Raw genomic sequence first — 24350 nt, forward strand, 5'->3', positions numbered from 1 at the left:
CTGGGTGGGAGTTTCAACAACAGCTCTAAATTGGTTTAGTTCCTACTTAAAGATCAAATGCAAAGCTTCCAAATATGCTACATTTTTATAGAAATGTTGTTTTTAAGACTGCCTGTATTTTTTATTTTATTTAAATCGAGATAATACACCCCAAAAAAAGCTTTTTATTGATCCAAAACTCGACCCAAAGCCGTCTGAATTTCTGACATGTAATTCCCAGCAGCCTCCGCGAGCGTGACGTAATAGTGGCCAAACAGTCTCTGGACCAAATATCCCGACTCGGCAGTCTCGGTCACATGTTTTTCGAAAATAAAACTGAATTAACATGGGTTATTGTTGAGCTTTTTGTTGTACGAACGGTGCGGGATCTGGGAGAGTTTTACATGCATTTCTCAAAGACCAAATCATCCGCAAAAAATGGATTTTTTTTAGTGAATCGTGTTGGATGGCAACCGACAAAATGGAGCAAGTTGTGTTCTGACCACTTCGCGTGTGATGCATACGACGTTGATCCTGCTATCATGAAGTCTGTTGGTGGAGAAGCATTAATAGCACGTCGGAGGCTGAAACCCGGAGCCGTCCCCTCCACATTTCAGCACAAGAAACCACTGAAATAACGAAAGAGCCGGGCGATGCAGAAATGCCAAAGAATTGAGGTAAACAATTTTGATTAGATTTCAAAGCGCACGGAGCACAGCAGATAACGCAGATAACGGAATTGCAGTTTTATTGCTTATAGAGGTGGGCACCGTTAGATTCTGTGTCTTTACGATCATAAACAATGTGTTGGATGTGGAGCTAGGATAAGTAATAAGGGCGCTAGGAGTGATAGGTTAGCATTTTTCGCTCGGGGCTAATTCACTGTTAGCATTGTAGTTTATCTGCAGCTCATTCATCGCTCCTCCACTCATAACGGAACATGTCGAACGTCCTACAGTCGGTGATGCAGACGGTGATGCTTCTTCTCCCATCTCTTCCTTCACTTTCCCATAGTTGTGGCAGCACTTGTTTTCTCGGCTTGTATGCATGGTCTGGCAGTTTCCACATCTACACCAATTCTCAGCACCCTCGGCCTCTTCCTCAGATGGCGAACTTGAATCATCGCCATCAGCACTTTCATCGGTGATATCAGGTGACGTTTCCTTGTATTTCCTCTTCGACATCAGAGGCTCGTATAGATATGGTTGGATGTCGACAACATACTCCAGATATTGGGTGGCCTCCGACTCAGAATCAGACATGATAGACGAAACTAAGTTGTACTATCGGCGGAAGCCGCTGTGAGCCGCTGTGAGCATTTTTCGCTCGGGGCTAATTCAGAGGCTCACTCAGAGCGCCTGGACTTTATTTTTCTAAACCTCTCTAAAAAGGTCAAATTTCACTAGTTTTGCATCAATCTTGATACAGGGTACTTATTATATGTTATAGTTTGGATTTCTAAAGCTTTTAGTCTATAGTCTACTCAGAATCAGACATGATAACGAAACTAAGTTGTACTATCGGCGGAAGCAGCTGTGAGCGATAAGCCAAGGTTTGTTTGTTTGGCCACTGTGACGTCACGCGACGCCATCTTGCGGAGGAGCGGCTGAGAAAATAAATCGTCGGACTTGGCGTTGGGGGTTGAACAAAATAAATATTGCGCATTGCCAGACGCATATTATCTCCGATTTTAATACTGCAATATCTTAGATAGTGTTGTAGCTATATGATTTCGATTTTACTGGCAATTATAAAAAAACCTTTGCATTTGATCTTTAAAGGACAGAACAAACTTTGTCTCAATAGGCAATTACAAATCAACCCTGACAAATATGTCATGCGGGATTCCTCAAGGCTCCATCTTAGGACCTTTGCTTTTTAATATCTATATGATACCACTGGCTCAAATTATTAAAAACAGCGATCTAAGCTATCACATCTATGCAGACGACACCCAGATGTATTTTAAAATCACACCGGGAGACTACTCTCCGATTAGAACACTGAGCAAGTGCATTGAGCACATCAATGACTGGATGACTCAGAACTTTCTCCAATTGAACAAACAAAAAACTGAGATCATTGTTTTTAGAGCAAAGAAGGACCGATTAAAAGTAATCGTCTTTGGGTCCAGAAAAGCGCTATATAAAATTAATATATTATTATTATTATTATTATTAATCGCAGAGCTTCAGTCGGTAGACTACAAAGTAACTTATAAAGATAGAAATCTAGGTGTAGTGATGGGCTCAGACCTGCATTTTAACAGTCACATTACAACAGTCATTAGGTCTGCATACTATCATCTGAAGAACATATCTAGGATTAAAAAACTAATGTTGCAACAGGGTTTAGAAAAGCTTGTCCATGCTTTTATTTTCAGTAGACTCGACTACTGCAATAGTGTATTCACAGGGCTCACAAACAATCCATCAGGAAGCTGCAGCTGATTCAGAACGCTGCTGCTTGAGTCCTCACAAACACTAAAAGAGTGGATCACATCAGTCCGGTTCTGAAGTCTTTACACTGGCTTCCAGTCTGCCAAAGAATTGATTTTAAAATACTATTGCTAGTTTTTAAATCACTAAATGGCTTAGGACCGAGTTATATAAACGATCTCCTGCATAACTATGAACCAGCCAGGAGTCTCAGGTCTTCTGGGTCGGGTCTGCTCTCTGTTCCAAGAATAAGAACTAAACATGGAAAAGCAGCGTTTAGCTAAAATGCCCCGACAATCTGGAACAAACTGCCCGAATCGTGCACGTTCGCTGAAACACTTCCTATTTTCAAATCCAGACTAAAAACGTATCTATTTGCTACTGCTTTTAATTGAGCTGTTCATACTCACACTGCAGTATGCCTTTTATTCATGTATTCTGTACCTGCTGTGTTTATTTAATTATCTTTGGTTTTTTATGCCTGTTTTTAAATGCCATTTAATAATGTGTTTGTGCTGTATTTATTCTTAAATGTCTTTTGTTTTTATTTTGTAAAGCACTTTCAATTGTCGCGTGCTGAAAGGTGCTATATAAATAAAATTGCCTTGCCTTGCCTATTCATGAAGAATAATATAGTATAATATAGAACAACTATAGTAAGCTTTGATTCACAAAGTTACAATAATTGTCAATGGAAAACCTGTTTGATGTTTTCATATTAAATTATAACCACAGTCACAGAGAAGACTTAAAAACCTCAATTGGCTCTTTATCTTAGCAAACTTTTTACTTTATTATCTTTTGTTGATATTTTTCTTTACTTGCTTGTAAAGCAACTTTGAGCACCAGACAAAGCTAAATATAAAGACTATGTATTATTATTATTATTATTATTATTATTATTATTATTATTATTATTATTATTATTATTATTATTATTATTATTACCGTCCTTTTGATTAGTCAAAAATGATAAATTACATTTGTGAATCCGCTCACTTCATCTGCTTTCTACTTTGATCTATAGGTTTAATAAGATACAATGTACTAAAAGTCTTACGAAACTCTATCCTGCTGTCAAACAACAAATACTAGTGTCATCTTCTCATAAAAAATATACTTACTATATACTACTACTGTTTTCTTGTTATGGATCCATTAGTCAATCGAACACATTTTTAAATAGTTTCAGAAGTCTTACCGAAATTAAACTTCTAATACATCAGCTGAAGTCAAAATGATAGATAACTAGCCTGTTGCTGTTGCTGTCATATGAGTAGCTAATAGCATAGTAAATAGTATAGACAAACACACTAGAAACCTATTGAATAGAAAGAAGGCTGTGAAAACCCCCTGCTTTCAGCTATGCATAGCTAATTTCCTGCACCATCATCTGATCTGTGCGATTCACATGACTGCATTACTGTGTTGTTCCCCCCTCCCTTATGCATTTATCAGCCGGAGGTCTTAAACGGCAGCTGTAGCTCCATGCTGCCAACTGGAGTGTGAGAGTTTAGGGGGAAACATGAAGAAATTGAGCGTTTGCTACTCTACCAACTCCATACAAAATAAAACATGAATAATGGAGATGAGCCTGTTTGAAGGTTACTACAACTTTGAAATCTGCTAGAACCCCACCTCTCTGTATATTCAAAACACGAGAAGTACAGTTTAATGAATGATGGAGATGCCGCTATTCCTCACCTGTAGACAGCTCTGTGGCTCTGATCCTTCTCCTCTCCATTAATTAGACAAGAGTATAAGCCAAAGGACTCTGCACCTTGAAAACCGGAGAAGAAGAAAACATCAAAAGGGGGAAATTACTCATGGCACGAATACAGTGTGGAGGGCCAGCCTTTGTATTTGGCTGGTACAGAGATGATTGACTTAAAACGCAACACAAGTCCATACAAACAGTAAACACAATTACTCACATTGTGTTTAATTTAAAGCAAACATGCATTCTTTAGGACCCGACGAATCACACTATAATTAGCCATGAAACAGATAAGCATTGTGTATTTTTCACCTCTCCTGAGACATCCCTTATCCCTTTCTGCACTGATCAGATACACTGAGCTGGCTTTTCTAATGAGACTGTGATCCATATGGCCAGCTTCCAAGAGGCCAGCAAGGACTATTAGAGGAAATGGCCACACACATATAATTTAGACTAATCTCTGTCTGCTTCTTTAATAGGAGTCTTCTCTCTTGCCTACTACTGCTGGCTGCTAACACATATCCTTTATAAAGAAGTCACATTGAATGCCCAGGGTGAGAATCAGTATGATTGATAAGGTAAATCCAACAATAATCCATCATCCTCTTCCTCCTCAGAATTCTTGTTGTTTGCCACTGGGAGACAAAAAAGACACAGGCAGCTAATCTACTAGCATAGCATACCCAACATCTCTGACCAAACCTTTGAGGTAGCTTTGCATTGTGGGGAATATAGGTGCCAGGTTTAAGAAATATGGTTGCACAAATAATATCTCAGTTTTTTCCTGCATCAATTTGAAAGGAACAACACGCTAACTTGGATGAGTAAAGTTGTAATATTATAACATATTCCTGTGTCAAAAAACGTATGTATAAAACTCTGGGGGCAGAAAACACACCCTGATCTACTACTCTGAAAAAAATGCAACAGATGGTGGGCAAATAAATACAAAAATAACACTGCTTTTAAAGATTCACCGGGTTGTGTTATTTAACCTCAGAACACTAAAGACAATCAACAATGTCCTGGAATTAAAAAATAGTGTATTTGTGATCTGCACCACCAATGGCAGAACTATGTGCCTCCTTGTGGGCCTCTCCATAGCTGGATGAAGTAAGTTAATCAATATTAAAGTAAAATGTTCTTTAGTCAATAAAAAAACCCAACAATAAAAAAGTATTGGGAATTAAAGCACCATCATACATTTTGAGTAGGCTTTCAAAAATTACATTTGGTGTTGGTGTAGTTCCCCATCTTCATTGTATTTGCATTAGAGACCTAACAACAGTGCTGCTGGCATGCATGGGCAGTAATTATGAATTTAAGACGGCATCTATGGTTCTGTAAAAGCTAAATGTCGTAATTAACAAAGATAAGATTTAAAATAAATATGAGATGTAATTCTTGAGACTTAAAATACTGTAATAGGTTATCATTTATTTTATTTGGAGTGGTCAAACTACAGTTGGTGGTAAATATTAAGCAGAATCAACAAAAATACATACAATTATTTTTAGGGGTGCACCGAATGGGAAATTCTTGGCCGAAACCGATACCGAAAATAGGAAACAGTTGGCCGAAAACCGAATGCCGAAAGGCCGAAAATGATTAATAGAAATATATATATATAATGTATACATTTTTTACCAATGTTGTTCAGCTACTTGATTATGGAAATAGACATGATTATGGCAAAACTTAACTTAAATAATAATCACTATTATGGGTCCATAAAACATTTATTCAGCACTTTTGAATGCATACAGTACATTTATATATGTCATGTATTATTGCTAAAAAACATGATATCGCAGTCTTAGTGTCGCCAACTCGTTTCTAATATGCAAAGACAACAAATGCGTCTATGATGTATTTTCGATCAGACCAGATCTCTCCCCCCGTCTGTGTGCGAGGGGGCGGGGCAGTTTACACACACGCAGCTGCTACATGCAGCGGAGCACACTGCGGAGATGGCGGAGAGAACGCGCTCCGAGGTGTGGTTAAACTTTACCCGTCTCGATGTGGAGAATACTTGTTACCATAAGTGCAATAAGAGTTTAGCATGTAAGCACGAGCAATTTGTCTAAACATTTAGCAAAAGTGCACCGCATGCAGACGGAGGAATGTACCGGGTTCGACCGTCTTTCTAGCAGCTCTGTAGCCCCATCCACGAGTAACGTTTCCACGTCAGGTGTTATGTATGCTAGCAGCAACACACGGAGTTAACTACATGATACAAACATGGGTTAATGATTAGAGGTAACTGAGTTATTTCGTTTGTTAAAATTTCAGCTATTCTGTTTTCAGTCTGTCATCAGATTATTTGATACGATTTGTTAAAGGCTCAGGGCAATCTCGATGACAAAGGTCAATGTCCCCCCCCCCCCTGTGAGCCAGCCGCGAGCATGGTCGCCGCGTCTTTATTACGTCATCACAACAACACGTTAAGTTACCAACGTAAGCCTGTTCTGACATTCGGTGATATTTTTTCGGTGCTGAAACCCTTTCGGCCGAAAGCCGAAAGGGCCTTTTTAACCATTTTCGACCGATAATTTTCGGTGGCCGAATATTCGGTGCATCCCTAATTATTTTCATACTGCCACTCACTGCCTGTGTCATTGCTTTCTTTCTTCCTCAGTCCTTCCCAACACCCTCTCTAGTACTGCCATTGTTTAAATGTCTAGAAGAAGACTCACCTAATGTGTTGTTATTCAAATGTGTGATTGGTTTGGGCCACAGAGGGTTAGAGACAGGAAAATCCATGAAACTGCAAGCAGCTTTTTGCTCGGTGTGCCTCCACCCAGCAGGCCATCTAAATGTCCCACTGGGTTTTTGCCCTGAATGTGCTGCTGTCAGAATGCTGATAACAATATCAACAAAGTAGCAACAAACTGCAGCTTTCATTTACAACACTTACAAGCTGTGCTGGGAATTGTGCTAAGGTAAACAAAATACAAATGTTTGAATACTACTCCTCAACTAGATTCACATGATTCACATCTTCAGATTCACATCTTCATCATTTTCATCTTCACATCTTCCAGATTCACATCTTCAACCATGATTCACATGTGTATTCAAAAGATAACGTTCAATCTAACTCAGTGCAGACAGACAGTCACATCATCTAGTTACTGTACATGATGATCTGCGCTCTATGAGAATATTCTCGCTCTTGAATATCTCTGTGGATTTGCTTTATCAGCAACATCCCTTTAAGCCTTTCCCACCAAACTGCAAATTCAGCGAGACAGCATTCATTCACATTACTCCGTGTTAAATGGAAACGACACAGGATAACAGCCGGCTGTATCTATGTTCTCTGTGGTTGTTTGTTTCACACATAACTCTCTTTGGGGGCGGATATTAAAATATATGCACATTGGCTAAATGTAAAAATGAGGTGGAGCTATCTGGCAAGTGTACGAAAGAAGGACATATTGTTGATAAAAGATAATAAAAATACTGTTGATTTAAGAAGCTGTGACATCACATTGGCATTGTGAGGCTACTCTATATACAAACAAGTATCTTAGCTTGATTGTCTTTGCATAATATGTCTTTTTAGTTGGAGAGTAAAACCAAACATTCCCATTCTCATCACTTACAGTAAGAGTATGCTCTTGAGCCTCCCAAAAAGTTTCAAGACATATTATGCTCATATTCTGGGTTATTGTATTTTATGCCTCTACTGTGACTGTAATGTTCAAAAAGGTCTTTATTTCCTCATACTGCCTGTGCTTCTGCTGCAGCACCTCTTTTCACCCTCTGTTTGGGTAGTTGGCCAACTCTGCTGCGATTGGTCAACTGCTTAAAGATGGTCCCGCCCCTTAGCCTATCAAGTACAATGTGTTGGAGCGCTTGCCAATAGAAGCGCGAGTGTTACGTGGTGATGTTACTATGTTACGGAAGAAAACAAAGGGGAGAAACTCCCTCTGGAGGGAACCTTTGCAGACCCTTTACATGCACAAAATAAGTAAGTAAAATATTCAAATTTGAAATAAAAAAACTCATGAGTGACTTACTGGAGGAGCGAGAGTGTCCGTTCATGAAGACGTTTAGGAACTTTTTGGAAAAGTGTAGATCGACTTCCGGAGTGGAATCTTCCGACAGACAAGCTGTTGCCTCTCTCCTCACTCCTCCTATCTGAATGCCGTCCTCATCGTCCTCATCTTCCTCCTCATATTCCTCCCCGATGGCCGACTCGAAGGGAGAAGAGACGCAGTTGTCATAGACGGTGGCCGAGTCGCTGTCATCACTGTAACCTTGGTAACACTGCCGCAGACTAACCAGTTCTAGCTTAGCATGCTCATCCACCACCAATGTGTATTTGACCGAGTCATATGAAAGGCCGCTTGCCTCTGAATTCATGGGAGTCCTTAGTGGGACTTTGCTGCCACCGCCATCCCCTTTCCCTTCCCCCTTCCTCGTCTGTCCGTCCATCATTATCCTGTCCACATCCTCATCCTCCCCACAGTAGCTATCATCGGTGGCATCCACATACTCCACCGATGATCCGGGTCTCAGCATGACACCGGCCCCCGTTCCTGACCCTTTCCGGCTTAGGTCCAGCGTGAGGGTGGAGCGAGCTGAGGGAGGCGTGATCAGGGCCTCTATACAAGAAGCATATGAAGGCGGGGGGACATAGACCTCGTCCTCCTCATAGATGGAGGTGTTTGTCCGGTCTGGAAGGGGCTGGTAAGGAGGCGGGCCCTCTGTGTCCGAGCTGATAGACATGCGGCCCTGCTCAGTCTGCTGCGAGAGGAAAGGCCGGTCTTGCGAGTTAGGGGGGTCTAGGGGGTCGGCGGAGCGCTGCACAGGAGTTAGATAGATCTCTTCTGTGGGCTCTAGATGAACATCCGTTTGGTAGCGGATCCTCTCCTTGTGGGGAGCACCTCCATCCACCTTCCCCGCTGGGTATAGAGGAGCTGGAGTGTAGTTCTGCGGTGGGGGTGGTGCAGGGGGCTTCTCCTGAAGCTTGGAGCGAGTGGCAGCCGTTGTAGATGAGCCTTTTGTGTGTCCAGAGGTGTGGTTGTGTCTACAGGGGGCGTCAGTGGACGTCCCGCGGTCTTTGGTCTGCGCTCCCCCGCCCTGACACTTGTCCTCGTCGCTCAGACAACTGTGCTCACGTGGAGGGGTGCGTTCACCTGCAGAAAGAGCAAGCAAAACGCACAAATACGCACGCAGACACACAAGCACACATAAAGACCAGACACACAGACAGTAAATAAACATGATACAGACAGGCAGGCATGACAACAAATGCACATATAGAGAGAGGGAAGCACAAAAAGGAAGAGAGAAATGGTTAGGTAACAGATGTTGGGATTACGCAGTTAAATTCCCATTGCTCATCACATTTTAAGTGCGGCCAGGAGAAGGCGATTGGTGTCTTATGTCATAATCCATCAGCAGCAAATCCAGGCTTTATGTTTTCATTGTGGGTAATGCAACAGTGACATCTAAAGCTAAAGGAGAGCAAAAGACAAGTGAGTTCTGTTTCAACAAAGTTCAGCAACGGCCCATAAAGGCCAATTTAAAACATTTGTTCCTAGTCTCTCCTTTTAAGATTTATTTTGTGTTAAAATCATTATCTATGGATAAATACTTATATCAATTAAAATGTAGTATATATATTTTCCGGTGACTCCTTCAAAACATTCTTAAAACCAACTGAGTCTGTTGTACTTGTGAATCAATGGCATTCAATTTCAACTTTGCATATGAATGGAGGCGGTTGTATTCATTCAGGTTTTATCACAGCAAGTCTGAGTTTTCTTGTGTGTACATATAAATGTATGGTGGAAAACATGCACTTGAAGCATCCCTGAATTGGAATAAATAAGCAGCTCGTAGTTATCTTTTGTTTTTTTGACTAAAAAATACCATCTCATCTGCGTTGAAAATATCAGACAATGATTATCTTGATCGAGTTATGTAATCGCTTTGTCGTTGCATTGTTGACGTTCTTGAATATTCAAATAGTTTTCTTCATGTTTTAGTTTTATACCAAACAATAAACTGTTATTCTAAAAGAAGGCCAATTACTTTCTTGCTGGAAAAGCTTTTTTTATTAAGCAACATTGGACAGATCTTTCTAGTGCAGCCACCTTATTGACTAGACTGTTATCATGAGCAGCAATCATCAGCCTCTTAGTTGAATGTCTGAGTCAGCAAAAATGGCCGCAATGCCAGCGTTGTTGGCAGTTAGGGTCTAAAAATCTATTCATTTTGGTGCAGCAGACATAAAAAGGCAAGTTGACAAATTCAGTTTCTTACATATTTATTTTTTCTTATTTTTTAATGATTGAGATAACAAGTAATGTAATTGTTTACTTTTTTTCATCAGTGGCATTGACTGTTGCCAGTCTTGCCTCACATGGTGCTCTAAAAAGAGCTGTAGCAATGAGCTAGGACAGCTTCCAGCTATTTAAGCCAGTGCTGGATAACACACAATTGCCTCAGTTAGCAACAGTTAGCTCAGCATAGCTAATCCAAGCCTTTATCAGAGAAAAACCAGCCAGGCTGAATGAAAGTCCTACTCACATTTAGATCCTGTGTTAGAAGCTCAAGAATGAATACTACCAACATTCCGGTCTGCACATATCAGTTAAGTCCAAGTAATACGATTATTGGTGCAAAACCTTGTGGAATCAAACAATCTCACCTGTTTTAAGAGGCGAGGACGAGCCTGAAACCTTCTCTTGCCAACTGTATTTCTTCCCAAATGAGTTGTTGTTTAATGTATCCTGTGGAAATGCAGAAAAAGAAGAAGAGAATAAAAGGGAAGTCGTGAGAAAGAATTAAAGATAGTACACAGTGGAAAAGAGAGAGGAAGAGAGACATTTGTTCACAGAGTTCTGGATCCAGACACTCAATGTACACAACTTTTTGTCTGACGCTCTCTCTTCCTCCCCTACCAAACGCGCGCATACACACACACAACCGCACACAAAGCTTTTATTCTGTTGAATGAGCAGGGAGTCTTTTGTCTGTGCTCCGTGAGGTGCATTTAAAGGGAACTAGACCTTTTTCCAAAGCTACTAGGAACACACAACACACACATATACTGGGAAACTCTTTTAGACTGATTGGGGGGTGGGGGGGAGAGTATTTTCTAGAAACCCTCTTACTTGTAAATGCCTTCTTACACATTTTAGTTTAAATAGTCTGATCCCTCAAGTCACAAAAACGTTGTGACTTTTATGAACACAGAAATCGACAATGGCTGACAAGCATTCAGAATAACTGAATGTTGTTAAGGAGCATTTTAGCACCAGTTGGAAACCCTATTTTTTGCTGACCTTTACTGGTTTAGCTTTTTGCAGTGATGTAGCAGAGAATAACAGGGTTTGGTCAGTATGCAGTAACCTCACAGTTTAGTGTGATAACACGAGCAATCAAGCACGTTCAGTTTTTTTAAGTGGGGAGAGTAATTTTTGCATTATTTATCATTATCATTTATGATTAATGAATTGAGGGAATGAGTTAGAATTGTCCCATATCTTACTTTATAAGACCAAAACAATATCAGCAATGCCAACCCTGTCTCCAAGATGCACAGGTATACAACTGATTTAAAGTGTTTCCAGTTAATACATTCTTTTTACAGATTCTCAAAGTGGGAATATGTTCAAACACGCAACAGTGGATGAAGAGCCTCAATCTTAGAAAAGTAACAAGAGAGTGAGAGTATGTGTGTGTGTGAGAGAGATTAAGAGCAGTATAGCAATTATAAACACATCTGTCTTTAGAGCCTATTAAATACACTTATTTCTTGCCACAGAACGTCAGATTCGATAAGGTGAATGACTGTTGACATTGTCATTAGTCAGTTTAGTAGACAGCGCCCAACCCTAACAATCTAAAAGGGGTTACTCATATGAATGTACCAAATCAGCAGCGCTCTTACTGATCTTTTAGCATAGCTTTTAACCACAGCAGGCAGCTATTTTAATTTAAATCACTTAAATCTGTTCAAATTCACGGTACACACCTGCCCAGAGTTTATAAAAAAACAAAAAACAAAACAGGAATACAGGTGGAATTGAGGTTAAGAGAGAAAACAGAAGTGGAAACTCCTGTGACGATGACAGTAGCGCAAAATAAGATTTCATCCTCCTTCTCTCTCCGCCCACCAACACGCATGACTCACTTCCCATGTACGTGCACCGGGCGGAGACAGAGCTGTTGCCTTGGTAACAAGTGAATCAGCAAGAGGTGGGAGACAGCAGCACTGATATGAGAAGCAAAGGTTTAGTTGACAAGAACGATAAAAAGATCATTGCTCAGGGCAGTGACTCAGATATAATGTGTGTGTGTGTGTGTGTGTGTGTGTGTGTGTGTGTGTGTGTGTGTGTGTGTGTGTGTGTGTTGTGTGTGTGTGTGTGTGTGTGTGTGCGTGCGTGCGTGTGTGTGTGTATTTATTACTCCATGAGAGTGACTCTGCTAACACATGACTCTGTGAACTAAGTTTGATATCTAAGAGATTAAATGTAGCTTCCATATAAAGACGTAAACATGTTCCCAGAACTAAGAAATTAACTCTGTGAGACTGTTTTTATTATAAATAAAAAATCAGAGTAAACTTCTGATAAAGTACAAACAGGTGTTTATTTTGGAGTGTTTGTGTTAATTGAGAGAAGTCTCAGCCTATCACACTCAGTTAGGATGGTTGTTTCCTGAACCTCTATACATTATCTAAAGCTATTGGTCAAATTTAGATTTGCCATTTGCAGTAACTGAAAGGAGAGAGTTAACGAGGAAGCTTGACTAACACTCCCTTTCCTTAGCTGTCTTAATTATTTTGTTTTGAAAAGCAGATAGAGCTTTACACACATATATATAAATAGATATCATGTAATAGATGCCTACCATGCCAGTTTTCCACCATTTTCTTTATGCTGTCTTTGCCCTCGATGCTACTGAACTGAGGTGTCCTGTAGGTAGGTTAACAATCCAAATCACAGTACGTTAACATAAGGCGTGTGCCATAGACAGGTGACAGATTAGAGTTGGACTTGGATTAGGGCGGAGGAATCCCTCCTGAGATGGGTGTCTGATCTTTTCTTCTGTCTGAATCATTTTACTCAAGCAGCTTCAGAGGAGTCCATCTGTGAAATAAAACCTGGCCTTGTTTCTGCAAAGAGCTATTTATACTGCACATATGTCTTCTTCAATCTTAAGACATTGTGTATTGTAATTGTATTTTCTATACTTTTGCTAATCTTCTTTTAATGCCTGGATGCAAATAACTACCAAAATAAACGTGTCTACATAAAAGAAGTGTTCTAGTTTCATGATAGTTTCGGCTATTCATCTTGTAAAATTATTGTTTCTAAAAATGTTGCTTTTCTGAAAGCTGCTTCTCCTTGACCACAGGGGTTTGTCACTTTCTGCTAAGTGATGCAGAGCTAATTGTATATTTTTGCATTTTTACAGATCCACTGACCTGGAAACAGTCACCCAGTGTGTGCTGTCTCTCTGTCTCTTCTTACAGTACCTGTATGTGAAAAACTGCCTAGACATCATCAACACTCATCTCATTTGAATTGTGTCTGCACCGTTTGACTAAAGCTTTCACTGTCAGCCGGAGCTGCTAGAGCTGTCATGTCTCAACTATCGGTGTGCTGGAGAAAAATAAATAATCTATCTATTTTTTTACATAAAGAACATGCTACATGTGTAGCGTGTCATCTGAATCAGAGCCACTTTATGCCCCTTGCCATTTGGTTGGTATAATTCATTATTTTTCTTCCAACATTACTGATGAAGATTGATATATCAATGTAGGTGGAGTGGTTAAGCTAACAAAATGCCAATGACAATAAATAGGTTGAACAATACTATTTTTAAGGACACTCTGAAGTCGTTCTCTGATTATTCTGATCATTATTCCAATGCTGCAGTGGTACAAATAAAAGTGTGTTATCCATTGAACTCCCTGAACAAAACACATTTCTCTTATCACAACTGTCCTTATTGTGTACAAAATCAACACGGTAATGCCAATCAAGGTTTGGCTTGCAACACATAACAATCTAAACAAACAGCTAGATCCTGAGAGTAGCAGACAACATCCTCTGCTAAATATATATTAAAGTCCAGAAATCAAAACGAGCCCAAATTGTGCAGAAGTTTGCTTGATTTCTTTGTGGTTCATGCACAGGGCACTTCAGCAATTTAACATTTCAATATCAGGTTTTGTTTCCTAGCTGCTGCATGAAGAGGGTTAATATTGTCTCAAGAGACAGGAAGACCTCCCAAGAAGAAAGAAATGCTGCAGAGCAATTATTTCCTGTATACTTTCCAGTTCTGACAGCTCAAACACAAACACACACACACACACACACACACACACACACACACACACACACACACACACACACACACACACACACACACACACACACACACACACACACACACACACACACACACACACACACACACACACACACACACACACGGAGCAAAGAGCAAAGAGTAGACAAATATAGAGCCGCTTGGTTGATCATGTTGACAGCATGCACTGTGGGGGTGTGTGTGTCAGTGTGTAAGAATCATAGGCAAACTCGCTTGATATTACTCTATGCATTGCATAATACAATCAGCTTACATGCAGATCCATCTACAGAGCCTGGTTACAGTAGGTACATGTGATGTGAAAGGGGTCATAGTGATAACCTCACAGAGCTTGTAAGCCTCTTTCAGAGTATAGTTTTACTACTGTATGCTTTAATCTCACTCCTCTCCATTGCTCTTGCATTCATCTGTTGGAAATATAAATCCTAATGTTGCTTTGTCTCTTTAAACTTGCCTTTATGCTTGCTAGCTACTGACAGCTCATATTACTGTTGCAATCTCAGCAAAACTTTTGTGATTCCAAAATCCTAATTTTCTTTTACATATTTAAAAACGATTCAGTTTCATCTTATGAGCATTTGATTGATTTCTTATCACCCGCAGATCAAGTTGTCATATAAGAAAACTCTTGTGTGTCATTCTTGAGGGCAGTAGATATGATATATTCTGTTGTCAAGTTTGGAGGAAAGAATAGTGATCTGTTTTTAATACACACATGCAACATACACACACAATCACACACAAACAAGTAGTGTGTCAATGTTTATACCACTGGTGAATATTGAATAGCCACATACCTACTGTGTCACACATACTCATCTTGAAAATCATATATATATACTCATGTTTGTACATCTATAGATTTCCGAGGACCCTTATTAATAATGTGCATTCTGCAGCTCCTAATCTTAAATTAAACCTAATTCTAATCATAAGCCTAAAGTAATACTCAAAACAGCCCTTTAACAACAAAATGTCTTCCCCTTAGAGGTTTAAAGCTGAGATTGGTCCTCACAAAGATGAAAGTACAAGTGCAGACACACAGTCACGAGCTCGAGCAGTATTCAAACACTAACAGAGACGGGCACCGAGGAAAAAACATCTCTGTGTCAAGACAATTGAGGCTATTGTTTAGGCCAGTGAATACATCCTGTCAGAAAAACAACTGTAGTGAATCCAATAGTGATGTCACAAAGGCTCTTCATTCATATTTACATTTCTAAATGTCATGTCAAATGTGTGGAGAGGAAGGAAACACAGACAGGCAAGACACACAGATAGAAAGAATAGGAGGAGAAAAGAAAAATCACTGAAATTGTGTGTGTGTGTGTTGCTCAGTCAGAATCTACCTGTGTGCGCGGTACAATCGGGAAGAGGTTAAGGGTCGTGGGTCTCTTGGGGCGGTACGTATCCATGGTAACAGGTGCTGCAGGGTCCTTGATGAGAAGTGGGGGTGCGATTGCAGACGCCTTCGTGGACTCTGTGTCACCGTGGTAACCGTCAGCACCGTCGATAAGTTCCAAATGCAGCATCTCTGCCTGGAGCTGGCCAACAGCACCCAGCTCGGCCCTCCCTGACAGGCTATTGGTTCCTCGCCTCACACGGCCCTGCAGGGATTGGAGGAAACACGCCGTCAGTCGAGGCAGAGGAAGAGAGAGAGAGAGAGAGAGAGAGAGAGAGAGAGAGGGAGACAGAGGGAGAGAGAGAGAGAGACAGAGGGAGAGAGAGAGAGAGAGAGAGAGAGAGAGTGTGGATGGGATGAGGAGATTGAGCCGACCAATTACAGGCTGCTCTGTCTTCCGTCTGTAACGCTCTCGCTGCCAACACTGCACTCCTTAGAGCAGAAAGAGAAGTATGACTATTCCCAGCATCAGCTTCTCCACATCACAGCATTTACCTACATTAACTAATACAACAAGTGTGAATAAAAACTCCTTCTGCTTTGCTAATTAATATTCACTTTCAAATGTGTTCTGCTTTTTTAATTGTATTATGTCTTTTGAAGAAGACTGCTGTTACATTTTGTTTGGCTCAAGTTTCCCCCAGCAAGGTTATCCCATTGAGTTCATGTTAGCCTTCTTTTGGAGTGTGTACTTTTTCACCAGTACTAATTGACGTATCTAGTCCATTGATCTCATTTTTACTTCACTCAAAAACTGTGGAAGGGGTTTGTTGCCAAAGAAGGATTTGATAACGACATGTTTGTCATGTTGATAGAAGGAACAATTAGGAAAACACAGACGGTGGAGACAAAGAGGGGAAGTTACATCAGTAAATAACAATGTTTGCCTACTACTCTGCCTTTATTATAGTAAAAGGGTTTATAGTACAAATTGGGATTATTATGGTTGGTTCTCGCTTTTGCACAGCTAATGTGTTTGAGTAGCTAACCATATATGAACAAGAAAATAAATCACCGTATTCTTATGAAAATAAGTTATCACTGTCTCAGAAGTGGCTTTTGTCAGTAGCCCTCAGAAAAAACTAGAAGCATTCTGGGAGTGTACTGTATATGAGAGCAGCAACAAAAAAAATGCCAGTTGAAAAGTGTGAAAACATTTAAGCAGATATTTCTGTAAAATGACTCACAACAACCTATAAAACAGTGTCGATTATTCTGGTCCTTATATTTTGGACAGCAATATTGACCTGTCATTTTGGTCCAGACTCAAATATCTCAACAATAGTTAATAGATATGCCATTTTAACATTCATGGTCTAAAGAAGATGAATCTGTTGTGCACCGTCAAAAGTGCTAGTCAATCATGTTTCATGTTTATTTTGTATTGTTTTTCACTTCCTGTTTTGTTTTTGTCACGTCTCATTTCAGGTCCCTTGACTCCCTTTCCTCATGTGTTCTCCCGCCCTCATCAGTATCAGCCCCGCCCCTGATTGTGTTCACCTGTGTCTTGTTGTTGAGTGTTTAAATTCCCCAGTCTCCCAGCGTTCAGTGTCAGTTCGTCTTGTCCTGTCCCCATGACAGAGCTATGCTCTTCAGCTCGTTTTGATTCAAAGCCTATGTTGGCTCCTGAAACTTATTATAAGTTTAGTTCCTCACGTTGTGAGTGATTTTCTGTTTTGCCTTGCTCAAACCTTTTTTGTCATCTCTTAAGAGTGATCTTCTTTTGTTACCTTTTTTGTGCAAATAAAGTATCTTAATTGTACTTTACCTTTGGCTCCCGGGTCGTGCATTTGAGTCCTTATCCTTGTGTAACCAAGTTCATAACAGAATCCTACTGACTTTGGTGACCGCTCGACCCTGTGTTATCCCACACGACCTCAAGATTAATATGTGGGGTTCAGTAGGAATATATTTTGATAACTATTGAATAGATTAGCATGACATTTGGAACATACTGTATATTCATCGTCCATAGAGGATACTTCTTAAGTGATATTGGTGATCCTTTGAGATTTCTTCTAATACCACCAGCATTTAGCTAAAGGGCAGCTGTGCCCTCTGTCAGTACAGCCTACCACAGCTGCTAGCATAGCTTTAGACTCAGTCTTTTTCTGCTGTCTATTTCGCTCTAACCTAGAAAGATAAAACCGCCCATTCTAAATCCAGCCTAAAAAGCTCTGCTACGCTCTATTGTATTCAAATGATTCGACAAGGCATTGGCCAAATCCCAAATAAATCAGAACAGTTGTTTCCTTTTATGATGAGATTCACTTTGACTGTCTTCTCCATTGCTGCTGAAATCAAAACAAGTGACAAGCACAAGCGTCATCTGGTAGACAGTTAGTCCGAGGGCACTGGGACAGCACAGTCTGCTTCACTTACCATCACTATCTGCAGACACACACACACACACACACACACACACACACACACACACACACACACACACACACACACACACACACACACACACACACACACACACACACACACACACACACACACACACACACACACACACACACACACACACACACACACACACACACACACACACACACACACACACACACACACACACACACACACACACACACACACACACACACACACACAGAGAGAAAGCACATGGTAGCACCTCCTGTTGGTGGTAGATGCGTGTTATAGTGATGTAGATGCTTTCACATGGACACCAAAGTCACTCTTAAGTCTATTGCAGTCCTTATCTACCTCTCTGCTCAGTAATGCTCACACACAGTGCACCAAACCAAAGGCTTAAGCTGTCAACTTAATGAAAGGTAATACACAAGCAGAAAGTTAACTTTAATACAATTGGCGTACTCTAATTCACCATCCGTTAAAAGTATTTTCAATGTTTTAATGTTTTTGTGTTACTGTTACAGACTATTTCTAAACCACCCTAGACTTGTATTTTGAGTGTAATTCATTTGCCAAAAAACACGCCAAAAACGAATTTATATATTTTTTCCTTCTAATTTATTTTCACATGTTTCTTTATATATACAAATGTTTCATTACATATACAGTATATACTTGAGTCCTTTAGACAGGAGTCAAATTCTGATTCATTGTTGTTGTTGTAATTGAACTACGAGAATAGTTAAATTAGTATATTCTGGTTTATCAGTAAAATACGAATTGGCATGTGATGATCTAAGATCAAAGCACTATGGTAAAAGAAAACCAACACCACTTCTGTACCAGAGCTGATCCAGAGACAGGAGGACAACAATGTAACGGTTGTGTTAATACTCAGCCGCCATGGTAACAACATTAACCACACTATGGACTGTTTCAGGAAAGAAGATCAGTGATAGTAAAGCTGTGAGGTAAACTGAACTTCTTTGACGTAACCCATTGTTTACATTTATTCAATAAACAGAAATCATTTCCTGAGTAATAATTTTGAGAAAAATACAAAATCTGTAGATACCTTGGTGAATGAGTGTGTTATGAAGGATGCTATATTGCTTTTCCTTTCAAAATGAAGCAGAACAGGTATTAGTGTTGACTTCAATCACATTTGTATGCAGAGAAACACTGAAACCAATAATTCAGAGGTCTCTCTTAAAAGAGAGAGGCTTTTCAATTGGGACTAAACTGGGAAATGTTTGTGCGGTTGCATTTCTATTCATTTCCCATCTCCTTGTGAGTCTTTTAGCCTTAATACCAATACAATGCATGTCTGTTTCCAAATGTTTGTCCAAATGTGGCACGCAGATGTCGCTTTCTATTAACAGACAGTCTTGACAAGCACATTGTATTTCAAATTTGGTCAGAGGTAAATACATGTAAAACCCCAGTGCCGGGTGTAAATAATGGTAGTTGGGCAAAACCCAAATGCTTATTTGAAATGAAATATACTGTAGATAGATAATCAGTCTTAAGCAAAAGTGAATAATTAAAATGTCAAACATTATTTATATCATATATAATCTATAGAGCCGTCTCTCATCCTTCCAATTGTGATCTGTCTATCAATCTATCAGCCATCCATCCTTTTCATCGATCCTTCCACAGATGCACTGATCTCAATCACATCTATAGAAATGGTATGAGAGAAGAACAGGCATTCAGAACAACGGGTGTTTCATGTGTGCTGTTACCATTGAGAACAGCTGTGACCGTTTACTAGCTTACTCATTCTATTTATATGGCCAATGCAAAGTGCTGAACACCATTTATTCTTTAAATGTGTCAGATAACCAAGGCAAATCCATTCTACTCCTTGTATTTCACACCACTGCCTGTCTGTCTCGTTGCCTGTAATCACAGTGCAGCCACTCCCTTGCCATTATTTATTGTTTTTTGTTCACTTCTATCACCATCTCTTCACCTGCTGAAGATCGATACCGGCTAATGCAGGGGGATCTACTCTTCCTCTAATGTTCCATGACCTCAAAATATGGCTGGCCCCTTTAAGAGAGCCCCAGCCCCTGTTGCTAGGAGACAAGGGGCTCAGTGGCGTTTAGGAGCTGAGGATCTGCAGCTGCCCTGAAGCTGCTGTGATGCTGGGCTCTGGTGCAATCAGAGCACTATTAAGGGGGAAACACTCACCAACAGGCCAAACATAACAAGATAATGTAATGTAATGCAATAATAACACTGAAAAGGGCAGCAGATGCAAAAAAAAGTAGAGAAAATCAGAATAAACAACAATAAATAAATACTGTGATATGCATTACTTTGACAGTTTGAGTATCAAATATCTGAATCATAAACAACATCAACTTTTAAAGGATTATAATCTATTTAGTGTATTTAAACTAAAAATAAATCTTATCGTTTTGTTCTTTCAAAAAAAATCACTTTATGGGAAAGTTAACTGTAGATATTCTAATATTACATTTCAACGCCTGTCCCTTCAACATAGTCTCTAGCGGTAGCAAGCATTGAAATTGTTTTTTGATAAGCCCTATGTATTAAACAACAGACAGACAATCAGAAAGTGTTAGGATCTAGATGGTGGAGCCAGCTGGATCCATAGGAGTTTGTGGAGGTGGAGAAAAACGGTAAGTCAAAACATAACTTTAATAAATCAGGTGGACACAAATATTAGTCCAAATGAATGCTTATGTCGTTGTTTTAAGTGCTTGCTTATCTATAATCATCACAATTATATCAAAAGGGCTTTTAACTTGTTCCACTGCCTTTTAAGGCACACATTTATTCAATGAAAACAAATAGTCAGCACAGCTTTAAATTAACCCTTACTAACCTATATAAAGATAAAAGTCCCTGCACTACAAACCATGTAAACAATAATGGATTATATTGCTGCTTATCACACTGATTGCTCCCAGTAAACAAGGTGTTGGTTTCCGTTGAAACGCATGAATGTCAGTGAACCATACCCAGGCGCAGAGACACACAGGCTCCTCTGCTTTCTGTGTGTGTTGATGATGGATCTTACTCTCTGCTGTTACCATGTGTGGATATCATGACGTGGGCAGTATCCATGGGGGCAGCGGGTGTGCATGCACCAACTGTATTGCATGTATTTTTAGCTCTGACACATGGGTAGGTAAGAGAAACACTGTTGCCATGGAAATAGGTCTCCTTCTCCTCTTGTTAGTGTTTTGCTGGCCTCTCTCTTCCTAACTCACTCTGCTCATTTAGCTCCCTTCCTCTCCTTATCTGGGTTAATGAGATCTGCGCCTACCGATGAATGTTGATGTAGCACTGTTTATAGTGCCTTAAATACTTATAACACTGAAATACAATCAATCATCTACATTCGCAAAAAGGATTTAGAAAACAATATACCCAAAGTTATTAAGTGAAAGTCTTATACAGTATATAACCATATAATATGTATATGCTGATATAAGAAAAAAACGATTACCATGCACAAAAAGACCCCTCTTCCTCATATTTGAGTAATGGCATTCCTGTTAACAATTTAAAATCATTATAACATCTACCCACCATATGTTCTAAATGCTTCTAAACTGGGTTTTTTAAGACACTTCAATCTTTTATTTATGTTGTATATGTCTTTATATTGTGTGCTATAAATATCCAAATTATTCTATGTTTACATTTTCCTGTCACCTGAGTAAATAATAAAATACCGGAGCCACGGTAATCAATGCAAAACAACTGTAAACATTGGGGTAAAAAGCATTGTAATTAATTAATGTGTTTGAGTCAACTATTCATTTTATCATTTAGAAATGAATAATGAATAATGTAGTCAGCGTGTCTGTTTTCAATATGATAATATAAGGCAGTCCAGTATAAGTATCTATTAAGTAAATACAGCATAGTGGTAATGTATGGGTTTCTATACTCACTTAATGTTATTGCCCATTCTTTCCGACCCCACCCTGACATATGACTTATTCAGCCATGTGCACATGACAAATGGCTGCTAATCAAATATTTTCCCCCCTGCACACATACATGGAAGCACTCTCCTCCACAGCGGTTTGGATAATGCATGTTGTCATGTCATGTCTCTGAGGAACATCACATCTCTTTAATGTTTCGTTCTGGACTTCAGCTGCTCCACATTAGCCCTTCGTAAGTACATGTATGGCCATGTGCAGATACATTAGGGAAATCTATATTTTTCTCTCTGTTTTGAGATTTTATGAACAACACATTGAGCCTGTTCAACGAGGATTTGAACTAGGGAGTGAAAGCCCCTTTAGTGCATTCATCTATGTGTTCCCACCAGATCTGAGGAGCTGCAATGATTCAATTAGACTAAACAAAATACAACTGCTTTGTCTGAGAAGTGAAAAGGAATCCTGGTGCTTTTTTTCCTCTCTTTCTTCTTTTTCTTTGTCATTAATTGTTGTAATACTTCAATGTTTTAATAATTGTTAAACATTAGAGTTTTAAAAGAAAAATAATGTAATTGAAAAATGCCCGAAAAATCTACACAGCATGACTTTTATTTTAATAGATATAAGCATACGGATAAGGATATGCTTAAAAGATCTTTATGATTTTTTTTGGGAAAAAGGCTCTATAGCCTATAGACACTACAGGCAACCAGTGCTTGCTTACTTTGGGAATGAATCCTATAGTTTAACTGTTTGCATCATCAATGGTGTGTGTCTGACAATGGAGTTTAGCACTGCTATATCTGCACAAGTAGTTCCTTGACTGTAGGAAATAAGTACTATCCACTAATAATGGATGTTAGTCAACATTTGTACGTTCTACCGACTCCAGATTTGAAAGTTCCTGTTCTTTGGAAAGAGGTTCTTTGCGTGATTGAAGAAAAGCTTCATCAGAAGAGCAGGGGCAGGGATAATAGTGATACAAACAAAAACTACAGAGGGTGATCGTCTTTGGAGCTAAATGTTGTCTTTTTATGAATGTGGTATCTTTGAAATCATTCCTTATTTTTCAAGGATTAATCCTGTGGATAAAGTGGGGGTTCATAGTATTTTCTTAGATATATTTTCATTGTTGAAAAAAGCCACTAAAGCTGTAAGTAACACATTTGAAAGTGACGATACAGTCGTTTATTTCATAGTCTATGTTGTTGTACATACTACTGTAAAAAAACACTTCATCAAAAGGAAATTGCTAATGTGATCAGACCCCAGTTCGACCTTCAGCCTTACAATAAACACTATGTCTGTGTCAGTTAGGAAATGCCCTATGACAACTCCATATAAACCCCTGGACACATCCAACCCCCACCACCCACCACCCACACACACACACAACACACACACACACACACACACACACACACACACACACACACACACACACACACACACACACACACACACACACACACACACACACACACACACACACACACACACACACCACACACACACACACACACACACACACACACACACACACACACACACACACACACACACACACACACACACACACACACACACACACACACACACACACACACACACACACACACACACACACACACACACACACACACACCACACACACACACACACACACACACACACACACACACACACACACACACACACACACACACACACACACACACACACACACACACACACACGCCTGTCTGGAGTGAGTGAAGCTCCTAAAATGTGAGCGTCCATTATTAATGTATCCTGAAATTCCCCTGGGGTAATGAGCTCACTGATGAAGTCACCACTCTGTGCGTTTGTATACATATAGAGAGGGCTCTGCATAAAGTGCTCACCACCCCCCCCCCTATAAATGTCCTGCAGCTGATCCACCTGCTCATGCATTTATAAAGTGGTTGGTCCGCTAACAAACACTGTACAACTTTGAATGGAAAGCAAGGATAAAGCTGGGTCTCTATTCCATCTGAAATATAACAGAAGTAGAAAGAGCTTCAGTATTCTATTATTTTCCATTTCTAAACACTCTGAGGGTAATGCATGTCTTGCAAGAAAAAAGTGAAAAGACATTAAAAGAAAGAAACACT

The 24350-nt window shown here is 39.7% G+C and overlaps 1 protein-coding gene across 3 annotated transcripts in view; it reads right to left on the minus strand.

The window, feature by feature from the left end:
• The window catches only part of LOC117549405 (C-Jun-amino-terminal kinase-interacting protein 1-like), a 52191-nt gene that overhangs the window by 7536 nt on the left and 20305 nt on the right, over window positions 1-24350 (minus strand). For all 3 annotated transcript variants that reach the window (XM_034221293.1, XM_034221292.1, XM_034221291.1), the window contains 4 exons: window positions 15852-16109; window positions 10805-10886; window positions 8163-9284; window positions 4122-4197 (listed from right to left, as the gene is read on the minus strand). In XM_034221293.1, the coding sequence (XP_034077184.1) occupies window positions 4122-4197; window positions 8163-9284; window positions 10805-10886; window positions 15852-16109 (1538 nt within the window). The remainder of the gene's footprint in view (window positions 1-4121; window positions 4198-8162; window positions 9285-10804; window positions 10887-15851; window positions 16110-24350) is intronic.

This window comes from Gymnodraco acuticeps, unplaced genomic scaffold (genome assembly GCF_902827175.1).
Source record: "Gymnodraco acuticeps unplaced genomic scaffold, fGymAcu1.1, whole genome shotgun sequence".
In the NCBI taxonomy this organism is placed as follows: domain Eukaryota; kingdom Metazoa; phylum Chordata; class Actinopteri; order Perciformes; family Bathydraconidae; genus Gymnodraco; species Gymnodraco acuticeps.